Source organism: Solanum verrucosum, unplaced genomic scaffold, assembly GCF_900185275.1.
Source record: "Solanum verrucosum unplaced genomic scaffold, falcon-dt-bn FXZP01000138.1, whole genome shotgun sequence".
NCBI lineage: Eukaryota > Viridiplantae > Streptophyta > Magnoliopsida > Solanales > Solanaceae > Solanum > Solanum verrucosum.
In genome coordinates, this window is record NW_026020134.1 from 384,951 (window position 1) to 405,620 (window position 20,670).

The window sequence follows — 20,670 nt, forward strand, 5'->3', positions numbered from 1 at the left end:
TCTAGACAGTAAGGAGATGGTGAAATATTGCTAGCTATTTGGAGATCATACGCTGCTACTATGTTTCCTTTACTAGGAATAGAACTTAGGAAATTCATTTATTGATATTAATCGCAAGTATCAGATTTCATGTCGAAGAATATTGAATTGGATAGCCTTACATACCTTATCCTCAGACCAATACAACTATCATGATTCAGCCTTCCCATTTAGGTTTTAATCTACAATATAAGTCATGATAAACTAAAATTAACAGCTATCACACCGTGAGCCTCATAAAACAGTAGCTAACTTTGACGGATAATGAGCCCATATAGCCCTTAAAATAACGTGTATCACCACATCCTCCTTCTCTGCCCAATACATACATTATATATCATTTTCCAAGATTACTCAAGCTGCACCAACAACAATACACATAAAACAACCTCAAATATTCTTTATCCATACATCCAATTATTGAACTCACCACTCCCTTGAGTTCTTTATGAGAGCACACCCATAATTCCTCACTCAAACTTATGCATAAGGAGGAAGAAAATGGAGCAGTCACCTTACCTCAATTTCTGCAACTTCTCTTTATAACTTGAATTCCTGTAGAACTTCAACTTCCCTTCACACTTAAACCAAAGAAAAAGAGAAAAGTATCTTAATAATTAAGGAAATTGAGCAGTAGATTGTGGGAACTTCTGCCTTGTACTTATAATTAAGCATGAATAACATGTTTTCTAGTCTTCCATGGGAGAATTAAGCTAAATCCATAAGTGTTTCTCTTACCTTGGTTTGCAGATATGAGGGTTTCTTTAAGAAACCTAGAAGGAATTTTTTAGGCTGCTTTTGAGAGAAAAGAGAGAGACAGCTGAAGTAAATTGTGAATTTTGTGTGTTAAAATGAGTGAACAGATTAGCTAATATTGGATTTATATGGAGCCTTCTTGACCATAAAAAAATAATCCTATAGAACCTCCCTTTTTTGGTCCATTTTCAGCCATTAATTAGTCAAGTAGATAATGCATCTGCTTATGTACATAAAGAAGCTCAAAAGGTCAAACTAGGTGATGCACCCACTTGCTTTCACTTGGGCTTAAATATATTGGGCCTTGACAGATTTGGCTGTTGGACTTTAATTTCATTTTCCTTTTATTTAACTTAGTTTGGGCTTCAAGTGAGTCCATTAGCATATTCCCAAATCTGATCCATAAACCTTGGCCTTTTTAACTAGATCCATTTAGCTCAAGTAGGTGATGCACCTACTTGGTCCTTTGGACTGGTCAATAAGTCAAAGTAGGTGATGCACCTACTTGTCACCTACTAGCTTAGTTAAGTCAAGCAAGCCGCTCACTTATTTTATTCCATTTTCTAAATAATAATCCCTTTTGGTTTAACTTAGCACTTACATTTCAACTCTAAGCTCAATTACCACCTTATTGTCTCGAGTTTAAATACTCCCGTTGGAGTTAACTTACAGTACACATGCTGAAACGTGCAAGGCATCACATCACCTTCTGAGATAGTTTAAGCCAACGCTAATCATATATGAAACATTGGCCCTCACCTATACTATAAGGTCATATCAAGTATCACAAAAATAGAACAAACATATGCATAATACAGGCTGTTACATCCTTCTCCCCTTAAAACATTTGTCCTCGAATGTTAGCATGGTTATCCAGCCCAAACAAGTTCAAGCCTAAGTTAGTACTACTATTAATCACATTGAACATATAGACTTATACTTATTTGTCAATGCCTCAACTCAACATTTTCATCTTTCTCATCGGTCTAGAAGAGATGAGGATACTTCAATTTCATTGCTTCTTCCGCTTCCCATGTTACTTTTTCTATTTGTTGGTTCCTTCATAATACTTTTACAGAAGCTATTTCTTTATTTCTTAACTCCTTAATTTGTCGATCCACAATAACAATAGGTACTTCTTCATAAGTGAGATCTTTCGTAACCTGTACATCTTTAATAAGAGTAATACGAGATGGGTCACCTACACATTTTCAAAGCATTGAGGCATGAAACACCGGATGAATGATTGAAAGCTCTTGCGGTAACTCTAACTCATACGCAACTTGGCCAATTCTTTAGATAATCTTATATGGCTCTATATAGCGTGGACTCAACTTTCCATTTTTACCAAACCTCATTACCCCTTTCATTGGTGACACCTTCAAGAACACCCAATCCCCTATAGAAAATTCTAGTCCTCTCCTTCTAACATCAGCATATGATTTATGTCGACTTTGAGCTGTTTCTAGCCGTTGTTGTATCACTTTGACTTTTTTCATAGCTTGATGAACAAGATTTGGCCCAAATAAGGCAGCTTCACCAATTTCGAACCAGCCAATTGGGGATCTACATTTTCTACCATATAAAGTTTCATAAGGTGTCATTTTAATACTTGAATGGTAGCTATTGTTGTATGCAAACTCGATCAACGGCAAATGATCATCCCAACTACCTTTGAAGTCTAATATACAAACTCGCAGCATATCCTCAAGTGTTTGAATTGTAAGTTTTGCCTGACCGTCTGTTTGAGGGTGAAAGGATGTACTTAAATTCACTTGTGTTCCCAAACTCTTCTGAAATGACTCCTAAAAATTTACAGTGAATTGAGCTTCTCTATCAGATATTATAGAGATTGGCACTCCATGTAGTCGAACTATCTCTTTAATATACAACCTTGCATACTCTTCAGTTGTATAAGTAGTCTTCACTGGCAAGAAGTGCGCTGCTTTGGTGAGTTTGTCAACTATTACCCATATGGAGTCAAACTTCCGAAATGAGCGAGGCAATCCAGTGACAAAATCCATGTTGATCATGTCCCACTTCCAAATTGGAAGTTCTATACCCTGCATATAACCTCTGGGATTTTGGTGCTTTACTTTTACTTGTTGACAATTTGGACATCGAGCCACGAATTCCGCAATGTTCTTCTTCATGTCCCTCCACCAATACATGTATTTCAAGTCATGATACATTTTAGTTGACCCCGTTTGGACAAAATATCTCGAATGATGTGTTTCCACTATAATCCTCTTTCTTAATTCATCTACGTTAGGTACACACAATCTGTTTTGACACTGAAGTACTCCCTCTCGCGTAAGCTCAAATGCCTTTGTCATACATTCTCCTTAAGCTGTAATACAATAGGATCAGTGTACTGCTTCTCTTTCACTTCCACTACTAGTGAGGATTCTGCCGCATATTGCACAATAACCCTTTCGTCTGGAGATTCAAGAAGGTGAACCCCCAAGCTAGCTAGTTGGTATAGATCTTTAGTTATCTCTTGTCTTCCCGTGAATTTCCCATAAGTGCTTGCAATCGTCTTTCGACTTAAAGCATCAGCTACCACATTTGCTTTCCCAGGATGATACAAAATATCCATATCATAATCTTTTCATAACTCAAGCCACCTTCGCTACCTCAAATTCAGGTCATTTTGCTTAAAGATATATTGCAAACTCTTGTGATCAGTATATATGTCAACATGAACTCCATACAAATAGTGACGCCATATCTTCAAAGCAAACACCACTGCTGCAAGCTCTAGATCATGGGTTAGATAATTTTTCTCATGTGGCCACAACTGTCTTAATGCATAAGCTATTACTTTATCATGTTGTATCAATACACATCCTAAGCATCACAATACACTGCTTAGCCTTCCGTTCCTTCTGGAAGTACCAATACATGTGTAAAAGTTAATTTATGCTTCAGCTTTTGGAAGATTTTTTCATATGCATCACTCCATTGAAACTTGGTTGCTTTGTGTGTTAGTATTGTTAAAGGTGCAACAAAGGAGGAGAATCCTTCAACGAACCTTCTGTAATAACCTACCAATCCAAGAAAACTACGGATCTTCGTAGGCGTCATAGGTCTTGGCCAGTTTTTCACGGCTTCTATCTTTTGAGCATCAACATTTATTCCTTCGTCAAATACAATATGACTTAAGAATGCCATAGATTTCAATCAAAACTCACATTTAGAGAACTTCACATACAACTTACGATCACGAAGAATTTGTAAAACCTGCCGCAAATGATTAGCATGGTCCTCTTCCGATCTTGAATACACCAAAATGTCATCTATGAATACTATCACGAACACATCTAGAAATGGCTTGAACACCCTATTCATAAAATCCATAAAGCTGCTAGTGCATTTGTTAGCCCAAATGACATGACTAAAAACTCAAAATGACCATACCGTGTCTGGAAAGCTGTCTTGGAAATATCTTTGTCTTTGACCCTTACTTGGTGATAGACCTCAAGTTGATCTTTGAAAAACACTTAGCACCTTGTAGCTGATTAAACATATCATCACTTCTAGGAATGGGATATTTGTTCTTCATTGTTACTTTATTCAATTGTCGGTAATCAATACACATTCTCAACGAGCCATCTTTCTTACGTACAAATAAAACTGGTGCTCCCCATGGGGACATACCAGGCCTTATGAATCCCTTTTCTAACAAGTCTTTCAATTGCTCCTTCAACTCTCGTAATTTCGTCAGGGCCATTCTATATGGAGGGATGGATATAAGTTGAGTATCTGGAATCACATCAATACCAAACTTTACTTCTCATTCTAGAGGCAAAGCTGGAAGATCTTCAGGAAATACATCGGGAAATTCATTTACCACTGGAATAGATTGAAGGGTTGGTGACTCCGCATCTATATTTTTCACCCTCACTAAATGGCATATGTATCCTTTGGACATCATCTTTTTTGCCTGAAGGTACGAAATAAACTTACCTCTTGGTACCCCAATATTACCTTTTCATTCAAGGATTGCCTCTTTTGGAAAATGGAAACACACCATCTTAGTTCGACAATCTACCATGGAATAACAAGAAACAAACCAATCCATACCCATTATAACATCAAAATCTACCATTTCTAGCTCAACAAGGTCAGCCAATGTATCATGATCACAAACAGTTACAATGCAATAACGATAAACCCTTCTAGCTATAATAGACTCACCAATCGGTGTAGACACTTAAAATGGCTTCACTAATAATTCTGGAGTTCTTTTGAACTTTCCAGCAATCAATGGAGTAACATATGACAATGTAGATCCTGGATCAATTAGTGCATATACAATATGTGAAAAGATGGACAATGTACTTGTAACCACATTCGATGAAGCTTCCAAATTTTGTTGATCCCCTAGACCATATGTGCGATTCTAAACTCCACTAGAACTAGTTGCTCCCCTCGCTCCACTACCACGACCTGTAGGCATCTGTAGTCCCCTACCTAAAGAAGGTGTTGATGATGATGATGCAACAACTGATCTAGTAGGTTGTGCCACACCGCCCACACCCCTATGAGGGAAATTTCTCATCATATGACTCGATGTACCACACCAAAAACAAACATTTGTCCCAAACTGACATGCATCTAAATGATTTCTTCCACATTGTTTACAAGACTGTCGATGAGGTCTTGATTGGCTCATACTTCCTTGCTCTTGGTACCCCGATGCTCGTGAACCTTGGCTTTCACCTCTTTGCCCAAACTGATTTCCCCTAAACTCTTAAAACTGAGGTGGGGCACTAGCTGTAGAGTAGGAATATGATGGCCTAGACGATCTGTTAAAGAACCGAGGCCTAAACTCACCTTGGGATGGTGTAAACTGCCCCATGGATCTGGCCCTCTCTGAATGCCCTGTTTCTGACTCTTGTGTCCTTCTTCTTTGCCTTTGATCCTCCAACTTTTGCGCAAAAGCTTGCATCCTTTCTATATCCATATCTTTATTCAACGAAGCAATGGTACAATCTCTAACAAGATATGAATCTAATCTATCCACAAATCGATGAACTCTACCCTCCATAATAGCTACTACATTAGGAGCATACTTGTCCAAGGAACTAAATTTAAAACTGTACTCTCTCACGCTCATACTTCCTTGGTAGAGATTTAAGAACTGATTTGCACGGGCTTCTCGGATCTCCAATGGCAGGTAATGGTCAAGGAATGCCTTTTTGAACTTTTTTCGTGTAGCTGAAGGTGCATTTGTCCCCCTAGATTGCTTCCAAGCTTCACACCACAATATAGCCACACATTTTAATCTATATGCTCTAGCTCGAGTGCTTATTTACCACTCACATGCATAACTTCCAAACTGCGTTGAATCTGGTCTATAAAGTCTTGTGGATCTTCATTAGGATCTGACCCGGTGAATGATTGAGGGTCCAAATTAAAGAAATCACGTATTTGTGTGTCCGCTGCTCTATCTACACCACTAGTACATGCAACTGGACTTTCTTGCCTTTGGCCATGGCCAGCAACTATACGAGTCAATAATTGGACTGCATTCTTTAAATCTTGCTCGCTAGCATTAATAGGGGTTCTTGAGGTGTAGCTTCCCTCCTTAGATCTTTTGGAGATGGAGGGGTTGGGGAAGTCTATGATAGAAACTCATCTTGAGCCTCACTTTGAACAACTTGATTAGGTGGTGGTTGGTTGGACCCTTCTTGGGCAACCACATCTACTCGTTTACCTGTACTTTTACTCCTTTTAGTAACCTGCATCTTTGCTATAATAAAGCAATTCAGAAGTTAGATATAGCACACGAAAATAGGCAAAATGTGGGGCTGACCTTCTCCGAGGCTCATTTGACCTTGAAAATGGGACGTTTTAACTGTCAAGGCCAACTGGCTCCATAGCTAAGATATTAACGGATGTCCATGAAAAATTTTGGCAAAAAAAACATCAGAGTTCCGAATCACCAAAAAAGATGGTGAACTATAGCAGACGAAAATCGGCAAAATGGGGGGTTTACCTGCTTCGGGGCTCGTTTGACCTTGACAATGGGTCGTTTTCACCATTAGGGTCAACTCGTTCCATAGCTAAGGTCTTAACGGACGTCTATGAAAAGATTTGGCAAACGTGACGTCAGAATTCTGGATCACCAAAAATCCATGGACTATAGCACACGAAAATAGGCAAAATGGGGGCTTTACCTACTTTAGGGATCGTTTGACCTTGAAAATGAGCTGTTTTAGCCCTCAAGGCCAATTGGCTTCATATCTAAGGTCTTAACGGACGTCCACGAAAAATTTCGGCAAAAATGAAGACGAAATTCCGAATCACCAAAGAAGATGGTGAACTATATCACAAGAAAATCGATAAAATAGGAGATTTACCTGCATCGGGGATCCTTTGACCTTGCAAATGAGTCATTTTGGCCGTCAGGGCCAACTGACTCCATAGCTAAGGTCTTAACGAACGTCCAAGTAATATTTCAGCAAAAATGACATCAGAATTCTGGATCAGAAAAAGATGGTGAAATATAGCACACAAAAATCGGTAAAATGGGGGTTTACCTGCTCCGGGGTTCGTTTGACCTTGAAAATAGGTCGTTTTGGCCGTCAGGGTCAATTGGCTCCATAGCTAAGGTCTTAACGAACGTCTATGATAAATTTCAGCACAAATGACGTCGGAATTCTGGATCAACAAAAAAGATGGTGAACATAACACACAAAAATCTGTAAAATTGGGGGTTTACCTGCTCCGGGAATCGTTTGACCTTGAAAATGGGTCGTTGGCTCCAAAGTTAAGGTCTTAACGGAAGTCTATGAAAAATTTTGGCAAAAATGACGTCGGAATTCTTGATCACCAAAAAAGATGGTGAACTATAGCACACGAAAATTGACAAAATGGGGGGAGGGGGGGTTTACCTGTTCTGGAGCTCGTTTGACCTTGAAAATGAGCCATATTTGCCGTCAGGGCCAACTGGCTCCATAGCTAAGATCTTAACAAAAGCCCATGAAAATTTTCGGCAAAAATGACATCAGAATTCTGGATCACCAATAAATATGGTGAACTATAGCACACGAAAATCGGCTAAATTGGGGGTTTACCTTCTTTGGGGCTCGTTTTACCTTGAAAATAGGGCATTTTGGCCGTTAGGGAGAACTGTCTCCATAGCTAAGGTCTTAACGGATGTCGATGAAAAATTTCGGCAAAAATGACGTCGAAATTTTGGATCACCAAAAAAGATGGTGAACTATAGCACAGAAAAATCGGCAAAATGGGATGTTTACCTGCTCTGGGCTCGTTTGACCTTGAAAATGTTTCATTTGACCATCAAGGTCAATTGGCTCCATAGCTAAGGTCTTAACGGACGACCATGAAAATTTTCGGCAAAATAGACGTCGGAATTTTGGATCACCAAATAAATTGGTGAACTATAGCACACGAAAATCGACAAAATGGGAGATTTACCTGATCCGAGGCTCGTTTGACTTTGAAAATGGGCCATTTTGGCCGTTAAGGCCAATTGCCTCCATTGCTAAGGTCTTAACGAACGTCCATTAAGATTTTGGCCAAAAACACATCGAAATTCCGGATTACCAAAAATTTATGAACTATAACAAACGAAAATCGACAAAATGAGGGATTACTTGCTCTAAGTTCGTTTGAACTTGAAAATGGGCCAATTTGCCGGTCAGGACCAACTAGCTCAATTGCTAAGGTTTTAACGGACGTCCATGAAAATTTTCGGCCAGAAACACACCGAAATTCCGAATCACCAAAAATCTATGGACTATTGCACACGAAAATCGACAAAATGAGGATTTACCTGCTCTAGGGCTCGTTTGAACTTAAAAATGGATCGATTTTCCAATCGGGACCAAGTCATATCACCAAAATATTCATTACTAACCCCACGTCCATTACTACCGCAGACTATTATACATAATCAATTAGATTAGATAGATATATCCCTCAACATAGACCATCGAAATGATCTCAAAAACCCAACACTATTAGGATAATAGGTAAAGATACCGAATAAAAGGAATAGTTAAAAATTTACATAATTTCCTACTTAAACATTTTCCTTCGGTCCAAACACACTCATAGTATATATTTCTAGTAATTTGTTTATCTTATCAAATGGTAATAAACTAATAATAACCATAGAAAAATTATAATAGATGTGACAATATAGTATTTACTAACAACCAAAAAGTTGGACAAAAGAATTAATTAACATTAGCATATGTTGATTCAAATAATTAGCTAATCCTTTGATAGCCAATTAGTCAGCAATTCGACACGTTAATAATCATATCTAATATGAGAACAAAAAGGAGAAACACGAACAAAAGAAAATGAAGATTAACACACTAACACGTTTTGGGTTACATGCAAAAATATTTGAAGAACAGTTCGATCGTTGACTTCTCCAACATATTGGCGTGGTGGATCCAAGTCAGTACCTAGTTGTGCACGGTGGCCTGAGGTGTCGGATGTGGTGGCTGGCCCACCGGAGGTTTACATTGGTAACATTTTGCAAAAAGGCCAAATGTATCAACTTGTTTGATGAAATTGCTCATACTGGCCCATCCACCAAACCCAAACCCAACAACCAAAACCCAGCCTACTATAAAAATGTTAATAACATACATGACAGTCCAACTTGGCATGAAGGATGGTGGCTTTTCTGTTGCATTCTGCAAATTTTATTCAAATAAAGTGAGTAGGTTTAATTTTATATACTAACAACATAAAAAATATTTATACAATAATATTTCTTAAAAGAGGGACAAATATTTTATAGACTAATGGATTGGTCACAGGATAGAAATGAAAATGGATAATTTGTTTTAAGGTATATCAAATTACATTTAATACATAAAATAAATAAATTTACATTGTGAAAATCAATTACTCTATCTTTTAGATGATTTGATAGTAAAAACACGTGAGGGTTGTATTTGTTTTACAAGTAAGAATTTGGGTTGACAGTTGTGTGAGATACAAATAATTCTCTTCCTAATTCAATAAATATATATGTCAAGACAAATAAAATATTCTTTGTTACAAGGAGATCTAAAAGGAATTGTAAACATGGTCAAACCTCTATATAATCGTTAGTTTGGATAGGTGTTGGTTGATATAGCAAAATGATGTTATACGTAACATAAAAGATCGATTCCACTGGATTATTGTTATAGAAAGATTTGACAACTGTATATATGCAAATAAAGTATAATCGAGTAAATTTTTGGAAGCTGCATAGAAATAAATGCATTACCTGTCGAGCAGAGGTTGTTCTATAAGTGAGCATATGAGCAAGAGCTGGAATGATGTAGACAGTGAAACTAACCAAAAGAGCCCCAACAGCAGAGTTAATAGGCCCAAAGAATGGGAATATAATAGCCAAAAACCATATGGGTATCACCACAGGCAACCTAACAAGTGCCCTTAAGCATATGCTTTTAGTGTCATGCATCCCTATAACCTTCTCCCACACAAAGTACAACGGCGTACACGCGAATCCAAACGTGATAAACTGGTGTATTAGCATCAATATAACTGCAGCATCGCGCCATCTGTCTTTTGGAAGAAGTGAAAATGCGTTACTATGGTTAAGAAGTTGATCTCCGAATGCCCAGTAGACTGCTGAAGCTGATGGAATAGTTAGGGTGAAAACGTAGAGTGTGGCTATTAGGTAAATGTACTTGAACTTCTGGGGTTTCCACATTGCATGCATAATTTCCCTGTAATGATATTGTGAGTGTGAGAAGTCCTAATATTAGAATATGGACATGGACGACTCAATAGAATGGGCTGACATCTAGCTTTTTAAGATACGAAGTAATTATTTCTATATAATCAGCTTTAGAATGAATATTTATTTATTTTTTCAATTTAAAGCTCAAATACTTTTCAGAGTATGTACTTTTTCAAGGCATGAAAATTGAAAGTGTTGTATTCATTGACTTGGCCACTTGGGGGTAAAGTAGCCACTGAAGATGGAATATAATGATATGTTCTCTCAAGTAATTATTTAAAGTGATTGCAAGTACGTTGGAGAATATTGGCATTGGATTCTTCTGCACTATAACACTAAGTTGTCTCGTATGAATTTAACATATATTGATATTGACAAGAAAGTACAACAACAAAAAAAACAATTTTGCAGCAATTATTTAACGATAAGTCGACAATAATATAATATGAATTTTAAACCAACACACTATATAAATGTCGTTACATGATTTAGCGACTCTGAAAATGGATACAATTGTATTAACTCAATTGTCGCTGAATATTTTTACGACAATAAGTATTGCCCCTAAAAGGAAAATATATTGCCACTAAATGTCTCTTTTGTTGTGATGAGAACTTTATAGGGAAACTCATGAATATATACCATTCCGCCAACTAATTTACCAATATAGTCAAAATGTATACCATGTATACACTATAAGCATATATATATATATATGTTTAGTATAAAGTATACACACTACTCCGTATTTTATAAAGGGTTAGTCGACTAAAGTGTTTTAAGGCAATAATTATCCCTACTTTTTATGTTAACCATAGTATATATACTCATTCTATAAACATTCATTTACAAATGAGTAAAAAATAAATGAGAGCTTACACAGTAACAGCATGTCCACCAAAGGTGTAAAGAATATTGGTGGCACCAGTAAAATACAGCACAAGCTTTGCTGGAGCAGTGTGTTGTACATTTTCAACCTATAATGACACATAATAAATGACCCCTCCATCATCATTTATAAAAATTGCAAAAATAAATTTGAATGTATAATAGAGTAATGAATGATGGATGATATTATTTAGGAAATAATTATATTAATTACTATTTACCTGGCCATGAATGACAGCAGCAATAGTTAAGTACCATGCTGTATAAGTGGTCATCCCAAGGCCAAGAAAAGACCAAATCCTATAGTTATGGAAGGAAGGAATGAAAACTGTGGTGGCACAGCAAGCTCCAAATATGTATGTCCATGTCCTCTTGTCTAAATGGTCATTGATGTAATATATGTTATTGTTCCAAATTAAAAAAATTCATCAAATTAATAATCAAGATCAAGTGATCACAATTAACTCACAATTTTTGGCACAATTGCTTCCCAATTGCACTAAGCTCTAGCTAGTCGCTACGCACAACAAAGGCGGAGCAAAGGTTTCATTCAAATCCTTCGACGAAAAATTATATTATTTATAAAGGCTAAAATTATTTTTTATGTACATATAATAAATGTTAAATCCCTTTCAATTAATTTGTGTGGCTAGTTATTCATATTGTGAAGCTCAGAGTGAAATCCTGACATTCACTCATGTGCGACATTCGTCTATTTTCAAAATTATTCATGAAATAGCCCACAAGGGTCTATGGTAAACAAATTAATTCTAAATTAACACAAAGGAAGGTTTTCACACATCAAATTTTTAATCTCTTTATCACGTAGCAACAACTTTACCAGTTACCCCTCATATAGCTTGGACTTAGCTTAAGTCAATTTGCACATACATTATCAACTATTACTTCATAACTCTCACTAGTATATATATCTATTGAAGTAATTAGACAAATGTAAAGAGTAAGTTTTTAACAATACCAGCTAACTCTCACTATTATATGTGTCTCTTTGAAGTAAATTAGACATATGTGAAGAGTATTATTTTTAATTAAGAAGTATTTAAACTACGGTTTAAATGAAGAAGGGAGTAATGGGTCCGTACCTTGCGCAAGCAATTAGTTGTATGACAGATCCAAACAGAAGGAACGTACAGTTGAAGGCAAGGCCTGCTGCTTTCCAGTAAGGACCCAATAGTCCATCAAGCACTTCAAACCACTACCAGTTGAAACAAAAAAAGTCAGATACAGCGTAAACATTAATAAATCTATTTGCAAGTCTTAAGATTCTGAAAAAGTACTATTTTTTTAAAAAATAATGAAAATATTAAAAGTTGAACTATGTGGCGGTTCGGTAGAACTAACAGTGGCGAAGTCAAAAAATTTCAAGAGTTAATATATACCTATGAAAAATGATCATCGACCTAGATATATACTAGAATAATTTTTCAATAAAAGATGTACTCATGTTTACTATAATATACTACTAAAATTCAACTTTTTGTCGTTCTCATTGGTATACCTGAATGACATGATTTTTGAAGTTGACACCTTCTTTCTCTTTTCTGCTTCTGTACTCTATGTAGAGAACACTGATGAGGTATGCAGTCCAGCTCCCAACAAGACCATAGAACACTTGAAACACTATGCCAGATACCATACCAAGTTGAGAAAATGAATATGGCAATGTTAACAGCACTTGAGCAACCTGTTAAAATAAATGAATCAGAAAATACAGTACAAAATATGACAGTGCAACCACACAACAATATATTCAGTGTAATCCCACTCCATGGGTACGCGGAAATTACCACAACTCGAAGATTAGAAAGATTGTTTCCAAAAGCAATACAAAATATGATCTATTAAAAGAAAAAGAAATGTAGTAAAAGATTTAAAAGTACTTGATTAGAAGCACAGCTGAACCAAGCATCCCAAACAGAGCCACCATGCCAGAGGAGGCTTTTGACACTGAAAATAGACTGATCTTCTTCACCTAATTTCTCAACTTCCTCCCCATCACGATCAGTTCCATTGAAGTTTGAAACAATAGCTTCCTCTGCTTGCTTCTCAGCATACATTTTAATTTTGAAGAGAAGAGGTCTAAATTTCAGCAGATCTGCAAAAACACACAAAAAAAACACAAAATGAGACCCAAAAAAATATATACTATCTCCAACATTGAAGATTCTTCCCCAAACCCAAAAATAAAACTAATTTCCAAGAATTTCCCAGATCCCAAAATTTTTACTTGAAATACCTTGATTTTGAGATATCTCTTTCTTGAAACTCAGATAGATCTCTATTGAAGCAAAAAAAAAAGACTCCTCCTTTGCTATTATTCTGTATGTTTTGTGTCCTCGAAGTGAAAGCAAAAAACAGAGCACTACTGAAAAAAACAGAGCAAGAGAGAAAGAAGGAAAAAAAAACCCACTAGTGAAGCAGAGATAACAAAACAAGTTTCGAAGATTGCTCCATTTCAAGAATATGACAGATACTATAAATGTAGCTGAATAATAATTGCAGCAACAAAATAAATATTATTTCTGAAACTACAACTAATTGTGAAGTCGACTTAAATGCAGTTGATTTTATATTTATAATCAGAGAAGATACAGATATTAGCAGGGCGGCAGGGGCGCGGCCGAATCAGAAAGACGGCGAAAGAGACCTTAAAAACAGCAAAAAAAGGACTCAGAGATTATCTATTAGTAGTGCACAGAGTAGAAAGTAGACGTAGAAGTAGAAACAGAGCAAGAAAAAGTCACTTTTCAGTAGTAGTATTTTCAAGTAATCGTATTTATAAACAACAACAGCTAGTTAGCTAGCTAGATTTCGCCCTAAAAAAAAATAGAGATTCTTCGGGTGAGCATTTTGTGAGGAATTATAATTTTTTTGTTACTATTTTTATTCTTGGGATGAACACTTTTGAAAAGCTATTAAGATGGATCAATTTAATTCGTATATCCTCCAAACCAATTAAGTCATTTCGAAGGAAAGTTTTTTTAAATATTTTTAAATGTTGATTTTTGATAGAAATTTGACTTCCACTGATAAAATTTTAAGAATTCAAGTGCAATACATATTTAAATACAATTTCAAAAATTTAATACTCAAAATCTCATCTTCAAAATATATAATCGAATAAAAGCTACTATGTGTTTATAATAATCCCTCTCATCTTTTAATTTGTGTGTCTTTTTTTGATTAATCTATTTTGAAATATTCTTTTTAAATTTGAGTATATTTTAAATATTAATATTTCATGTGATATATTTAAAATTATAAGATTAAAAAAGATATTTTGATACATTATATTCTTCGATCTCAAAATATTTGTTATATTTTTTTATATACACCACTCTTAATAAAATTTAAAAGATAGATTGACTATTTAATTTTTACCTTAATTATCTTTAACATATAATCTCTTTTCAGGGGTGTATGCCTATTTTTGTATAGTAAAATTTTACAAGTAACCTAATTGCGTAAAGCTTTACCCAACTTGAGTTAGTAGTATTTAAACTCCGTTTTTTATAGGCTGTTAACATTATAAACGCTCCTTACGGCCACATATTTTAATGAAAACTTAATAAATATATTATGGAAAAATAATACTTATATACTATATCACTCTATGTTTGACTATAATTTTATTTTGCATGTGCAATGCTTTCGTAAAAATTACAAAAGAATATTTCAATTTAAAAATAATTGTTCTCTTAATTTCAGCTAAAGATATCATGTGCTAGATCTGTAAAATTTTATTCAATATAGCGTGAAAACGTTCCAAATTAGCCACTTGACGGTGGATTTTACTTTTAATAACAATCTAATTCCTCTCAACCTATCCAATTATTTTTGCGTCTTATTTGTAATTAGTTTATTTAAAATATTACATTTTACACTTTATAACTACTATTAATTTTTGACATTTTACATAATCAAAATCTCATGATTTAAAAGATATTTTGACATATTAACACTATCTTTAATTTATTTTCATAATTTCAAAAGTTTTTCTTGATTAACTTTGTTCTCTGTCATTAAGACACATAAAATTAAACGGAGGGGTAGACTTGTATAAGTTTGTTAAGTGTGTTTCATTTTTAAAATGATTATATTAAAGTTTTACTGTAATTAAGATTGAGACAAAAAGAATATCCCTTACTTATATTGATTCTGTGAGAATTTAATACATTTACCTAATTCCTGGCATATATTGGCCTTCTTTTTATTTCTTCTTTAAAAAAATTTAGAGGAGATAGGACAGAGAATCATAAAAATAGGATTACGTTTTCTTTGAATGATGTATAATTGTACTACCGTTATGAAAAATTTGGAGAATTGATTTTGTAGGTAATTTATCATTATTATTTTTGTTTTATGTTCTTTTTATTAAAAACATATTTTTATATAAAAAAAATTAAAATGTCTAATTTTTTTAATTCATTTTGTAAGTGCCTAATAAATCTTATTTTCTTCAAGAATTCTTACAAGAAAAACTAACATTACTTTGTAACTATAGGAATGGTCACTGTGATGGAATCAATTCGGTTTACGACGGATGCCAATGAAGATAACTTGACTAATACAAATTAGCTTTCTAATATCATCCAACTTTGGTTAGTAATATATGAAGTCAGTCAAATATAGGAAGATTATTCAAATCCTATAAGGAGCTCACGATTTAATTCATTCACTAATGTGAGACATTTCATTCATTATTACCACTAGGCTCGTTTCACCCTTGGATCCGTATGTATATTCTTATCCAAAATTTACTGTTTCAGTCCCGTGCATGCACATTCATGTATCAGAGATATTTCCACCCCTATAGTTATTTTCCAATTTCTGTCTGGTCTGACTTTGATGCTATTTCAAGTTAGATTTTGAATCTAACTCACTCAAAAAGTTTATTTGAAAGAAAAAAGTGTTAATCCAAAACTTATAAGAAGATCAGTATTTCATTCATTCCGAGCTTAATGCCAATCAAAGTCTTGATGTGGGGATATTCCATGTATAAAAAAGTTCAAATTTATTTATCCTTCCACATTAGACCAAGGCTTAAAAATTTCCTTCGTCATACTTTAAATAAAATTTACTCTTCTTTATCTTTTAAAACTCACCTTTTTGTTAAAAACTTAAAATAATGTGCCACACAGTTGCCAATCACAGAATAATATTCGAAATTTTGCAATCTTTTTCTAGCGTTCATATTGTTTTCAAAACTTTTTCTCCCACTGTTATCATTATTTTTTTTTATTTTTTTTTCCCATGCATTAATAATGTAATGAGCATTCCACTTACATGTTGATTGTTGACTAATAAAGTGAAATCAAGGACTGATGAGGTGTAACCAACAAATTAGAAAGACTTTTAGTCAATCCTGATTATTAATTTCTCTTCACTTTTATCATGTTGATATTTTTTTCTTTGTTATTTTAAAAATTATTATTATTGCTAACATAATGTTAGTGGAAGAATTAATGATTAAGAAATGGATTATTTAGGGCACGAGAGATCAAAATTAAGCAACATGTTGGGTTGTTGACATTCACATGGGTCCAACTATTACTTCTTAATTGCTAGTCCACCCATTCTTTCCTAAGTGAATTATTTGAAACACTCTTAAATTCGGCGTGGATTATTAATTTTATTTTTAAATTATTGACAGTTTTAAAAATATTTTTTTATTTGACTAATTAAACTTAAAACACCCTTGATAGTTTTGTAACATGAGTTAAATACACCCTAAATTCTTGTCAAGTTTAGGAATGTTTTCAACATCTCTCTCGATTTTTATGAAGACCTTTGTGCTCCTACAAAAGTTTGAGACCACTTGCTATGTTATGTGGCAGATCGGATGTGTATCAAATTTAGTTGTCAAGTATAGAGTTGTTTTTGAAGCTGTCATTAGTTCAAAGCAGGGGCACATGCAACATATACTCACCGAAAAATATTATTATTTAGACATGGTTAAAATTATTTTTTAGGTATATATATTAGATGTTGAACCCTCTTCCACAAGTTCATGTGTTTACTTCTCAGATTTTGAACCTCCTTATTAAAAATTCTAGTTCCGCCACTGATTCAAAGAAGAAACTAATAATTTACATCAAGTTCACATGTATTTCAATACTTCTCATATTCTTTCACTATTTATCAAAGGATTTTGAAATTAATAATCTTGAGTTATTTACTTAAATAAGAGCTAATATTAAAGGTTCATATTTTATGGAATTTAATATTTCTCGAAAAAAAAAAGTCCACGTTCAGAGAAATCAAGCTAGAAAACTGACCATTTTCAAAAAGACAAATGTGAACAGATTCAAATCGAGATAACTAATTAAGATTAAAGCTATATAAATAAATAAAAAACTCATAATTGCACACCAAAAAACCTGCCATAAGAAGAGCAAATAAATAAACACAAGAATACGAGTAATTCATTTTAGGGAAGGAAAGAGATATCAAAATTGAATAAACTACTGAAATTTTGTACTTCTATTTTAATTTGTTTGTTTTACTTTTTTTTTAGTCTATTCTGATTTGCTTTTGGACAATTCTTTAATTTTAACTTTTCATATGACATGTTTAAAACTATAAAATTAAAGGATATTTCATGCATTGTACATATCTTTATCTTAAGACCATAAATTTCTAAAAATATTTTTTTAAATTTTTTTTATGTCAAGTAAAAATCAGATAAATAAATTGAAGGAAATGTAATTTTAGGAAAAAGTATATACTAAGAACACAAATCTTGTGAGAGATATAATTGAAAAGATTAGCAAAAATTACTATTCCTTCGGTCAAAATTGATATTACTCACTTTTCTTTTTAATTAGTACAGAAAAGAATGATATATTTTATATTTAATAATGATTTAACTTTACAATACCTATTTTATCTTTAATGAAATATTATAGTCACACAAATATTTAACTTATTTAGATCACAAATTTTAAAAATTTACTTTTTTTTAAAACTCTATATCAAGTTAAACCGTACCACATAACTTAAAGAAAGAGAAAATACAAAATAGGTTTAAGGAAATATATTGTTTTCCAAGATCGATTTACAAAGTAAACTGAAATTAAACAAATCTTCTCAAGGAAAGAAAATCTCCATGATTTGACAAGAGACGTGATGAGCAGAAAATTATGAAAGCTTATTCAAGAAGGAAATCAGAGCCTTTTCTGATTGAATAAAGGGAAAAAAGACAAATATATCTCGAAATTATCGTTAATGGTATATAACTACTTTCCATCATACTTTTCATTCATAGTACCCTGCCGTTCAAAAATCAATGCACAATTGCCCCTCCCACCAATGGAAGAGTTATTTGGTACACATGGCGCAATCTTACAGCTCAACCCAATTTGATTAATTATTTAAGAGCAACTTTCACATATAACAAACACAAAAATCATATTTGTATGTAATAGCTATAGTTTGCATAATTGCGCTCCATAGCAAACATAAATATGTATATTTCGCTATACATATACAAAAGAAAGCAATTTTATAATTTCGCGATACTATACAAAAGAAAGTAGTTGTATAATCTGCTTTGGTATACATATACAAAAGATCAATTGTATAATTTGTGTTTGTATAAAGTGAGAGAGACGAGTAAGTGAGCGAGATTTGGGAGAGTGGCGAGCGAGATCTGGGAGAGGAAAACGAAAATATATGTATATATACAATTTTCTTTCGCTTTATACAAATACAAACGCATTTTATACATTTGCATTTTTGTATAAAGTGAGAGAGGCGAGTGAGCGAGCGAGATTTGGAAGAGTGGCGAGCGAGATCTGGAAAAGGGGAACGAATATATATGTATATATACAATTTTCTCTCGCTTTATACAAACACAAACACATTTTATACATTTGCGTTTGTATAAAAAGCGAGAGAGGCGAGGGAGAGAACGAGAGTGGCGAGCGAGATTCACCAAGAGAGAGGCGAAATAACAACAGTTTGTTATAGGGTACAATTAAATCAAACTATATTTATAGCATTTAATTTAAATTAATAATTTGCTATTATATACAATTTTTCTATTATTTAACCCAAAGTTTAAATATCTGCCTATTACCCATTTTAACCCACCTAATTTACCTATTACCCACACAAATAAACTATCTAAAAACCTCAAGGAAAAGCCCCATTAAACCATTTCCAACCCATCTCTATTTTACTCTCCATTCTCTATATTTGGAGAGTAAAATAGAGAATGAGTTCTCCAACCACTCTCTATTTCACTCTCTATTCTTCAATTATAGAGAGGTGAATAGTAGTTCTCCAAATTTGGAGAACTACTATTCACCTCTCTATTTTACTTTTTGATTATTATAATATTATTTATATTATATTACTATCATTTGTAATTATTTTCTAATGTAACATAACATTTAAAAATATATTATCAACAAGTTACTACTTCCGCCCAAATTAATAATTTTTCTATTTTATTTTTTAAAGAAATGGTCACTTTAAATATGTAATTTAAAGTTATTTTAATATTATTTATATTATATAAGATTATTAATTATGTCTCTAATATTTGTAATTATTTTCTAAGTAATATAACATCTAAAACATTATTGATAAGTATACTACTTCCATCCCGAATTAACAATTTTTCTAATTTAATTTTTAATTTTTTTTTTGTCATTTAAATATGTAATTTGGATTAGAATTATTTTTCATTATGAAGTATGCACAAAAATTACATGATAATTCAAACAATCTACTTTTATGTTATAATGATAAATTATTAAACTACACTTTTTAAAGAGCATGCAAATATTTGATGCAATAGTTCAAAATAGAACAGGGGAAGTAAATTAGTACACGAAATAATTGGACACAAGATGAAATTGTTAATTTAAATAAGATTTAGCTACACATAAAAAATAAGGATAAAAAATGCTTATTTTGAACTCCAATACATTAATAGAACATTTACGAGTAGGGGTGTGCAAACACCGAATCAACCGATAAAAGTGTTATTGGTTTATTGTTATTGGGTTATTGGGTTAACGATTTTTTAATGGTTTTATAAAAAAAGTTATTGGGTTATCGGTTCGGTATTGGTTTTTAATATTGGGTTATTTGGTAAACCGATAACCCATTAAGACTAGTAATTTACTACTTTTACTTGTACATAAATATTATATATTAATCTTAATTCCTTAGTAGTTACTATCTTTGTCCTTTAGCCTTCAATTCAC

At 33.4% G+C, this 20,670-nt stretch overlaps 2 protein-coding genes across 5 annotated transcripts in view; one reads left to right on the forward strand and one right to left on the reverse strand.

Annotated features, from left to right (window-relative positions):
* Window positions 1-20,670, forward strand: part of LOC125827363 (tubulin beta-2 chain) — a 461,890-nt gene that overhangs the window by 312,223 nt on the left and 128,997 nt on the right. The gene's annotated exons all lie outside the window — the stretch shown is intronic.
* Window positions 8,959-13,553, reverse strand: LOC125827360 (auxin transporter-like protein 4). The gene is made up of 7 exons (XM_049506666.1): window positions 13,333-13,553; window positions 12,951-13,136; window positions 12,535-12,647; window positions 11,653-11,836; window positions 11,423-11,520; window positions 10,064-10,529; window positions 8,959-9,479 (listed from the first exon to the last, which is right to left on the reverse strand). The coding sequence occupies exons 1-7, from the start codon at window positions 13,507-13,509 to the stop codon at window positions 9,246-9,248; spliced, it is 1,458 nt and encodes a 485-aa protein (XP_049362623.1). The 5' UTR covers window positions 13,510-13,553; the 3' UTR covers window positions 8,959-9,245.

Excerpts from the sequence above, each read along its gene's own strand:
- LOC125827360 (XM_049506666.1), bottom strand. The coding sequence starts at position 13,509 with ATGTATGCTGAGAAGCAAGCAGAGGAAGCTATTGTTTCAAACTTCAAT. Across the intron at positions 12,648-12,950 it reads TCAAAAATCATGTCATTCAG|TGGTTTGAAGTGCTTGATGG; the intron begins GTATACCAATGA and ends TTCAACTGGTAG. Across the intron at positions 10,530-11,422 it reads GGTGGACATGCTGTTACTGT|GGAAATTATGCATGCAATGT; the intron begins GTAAGCTCTCAT and ends ATATCATTACAG.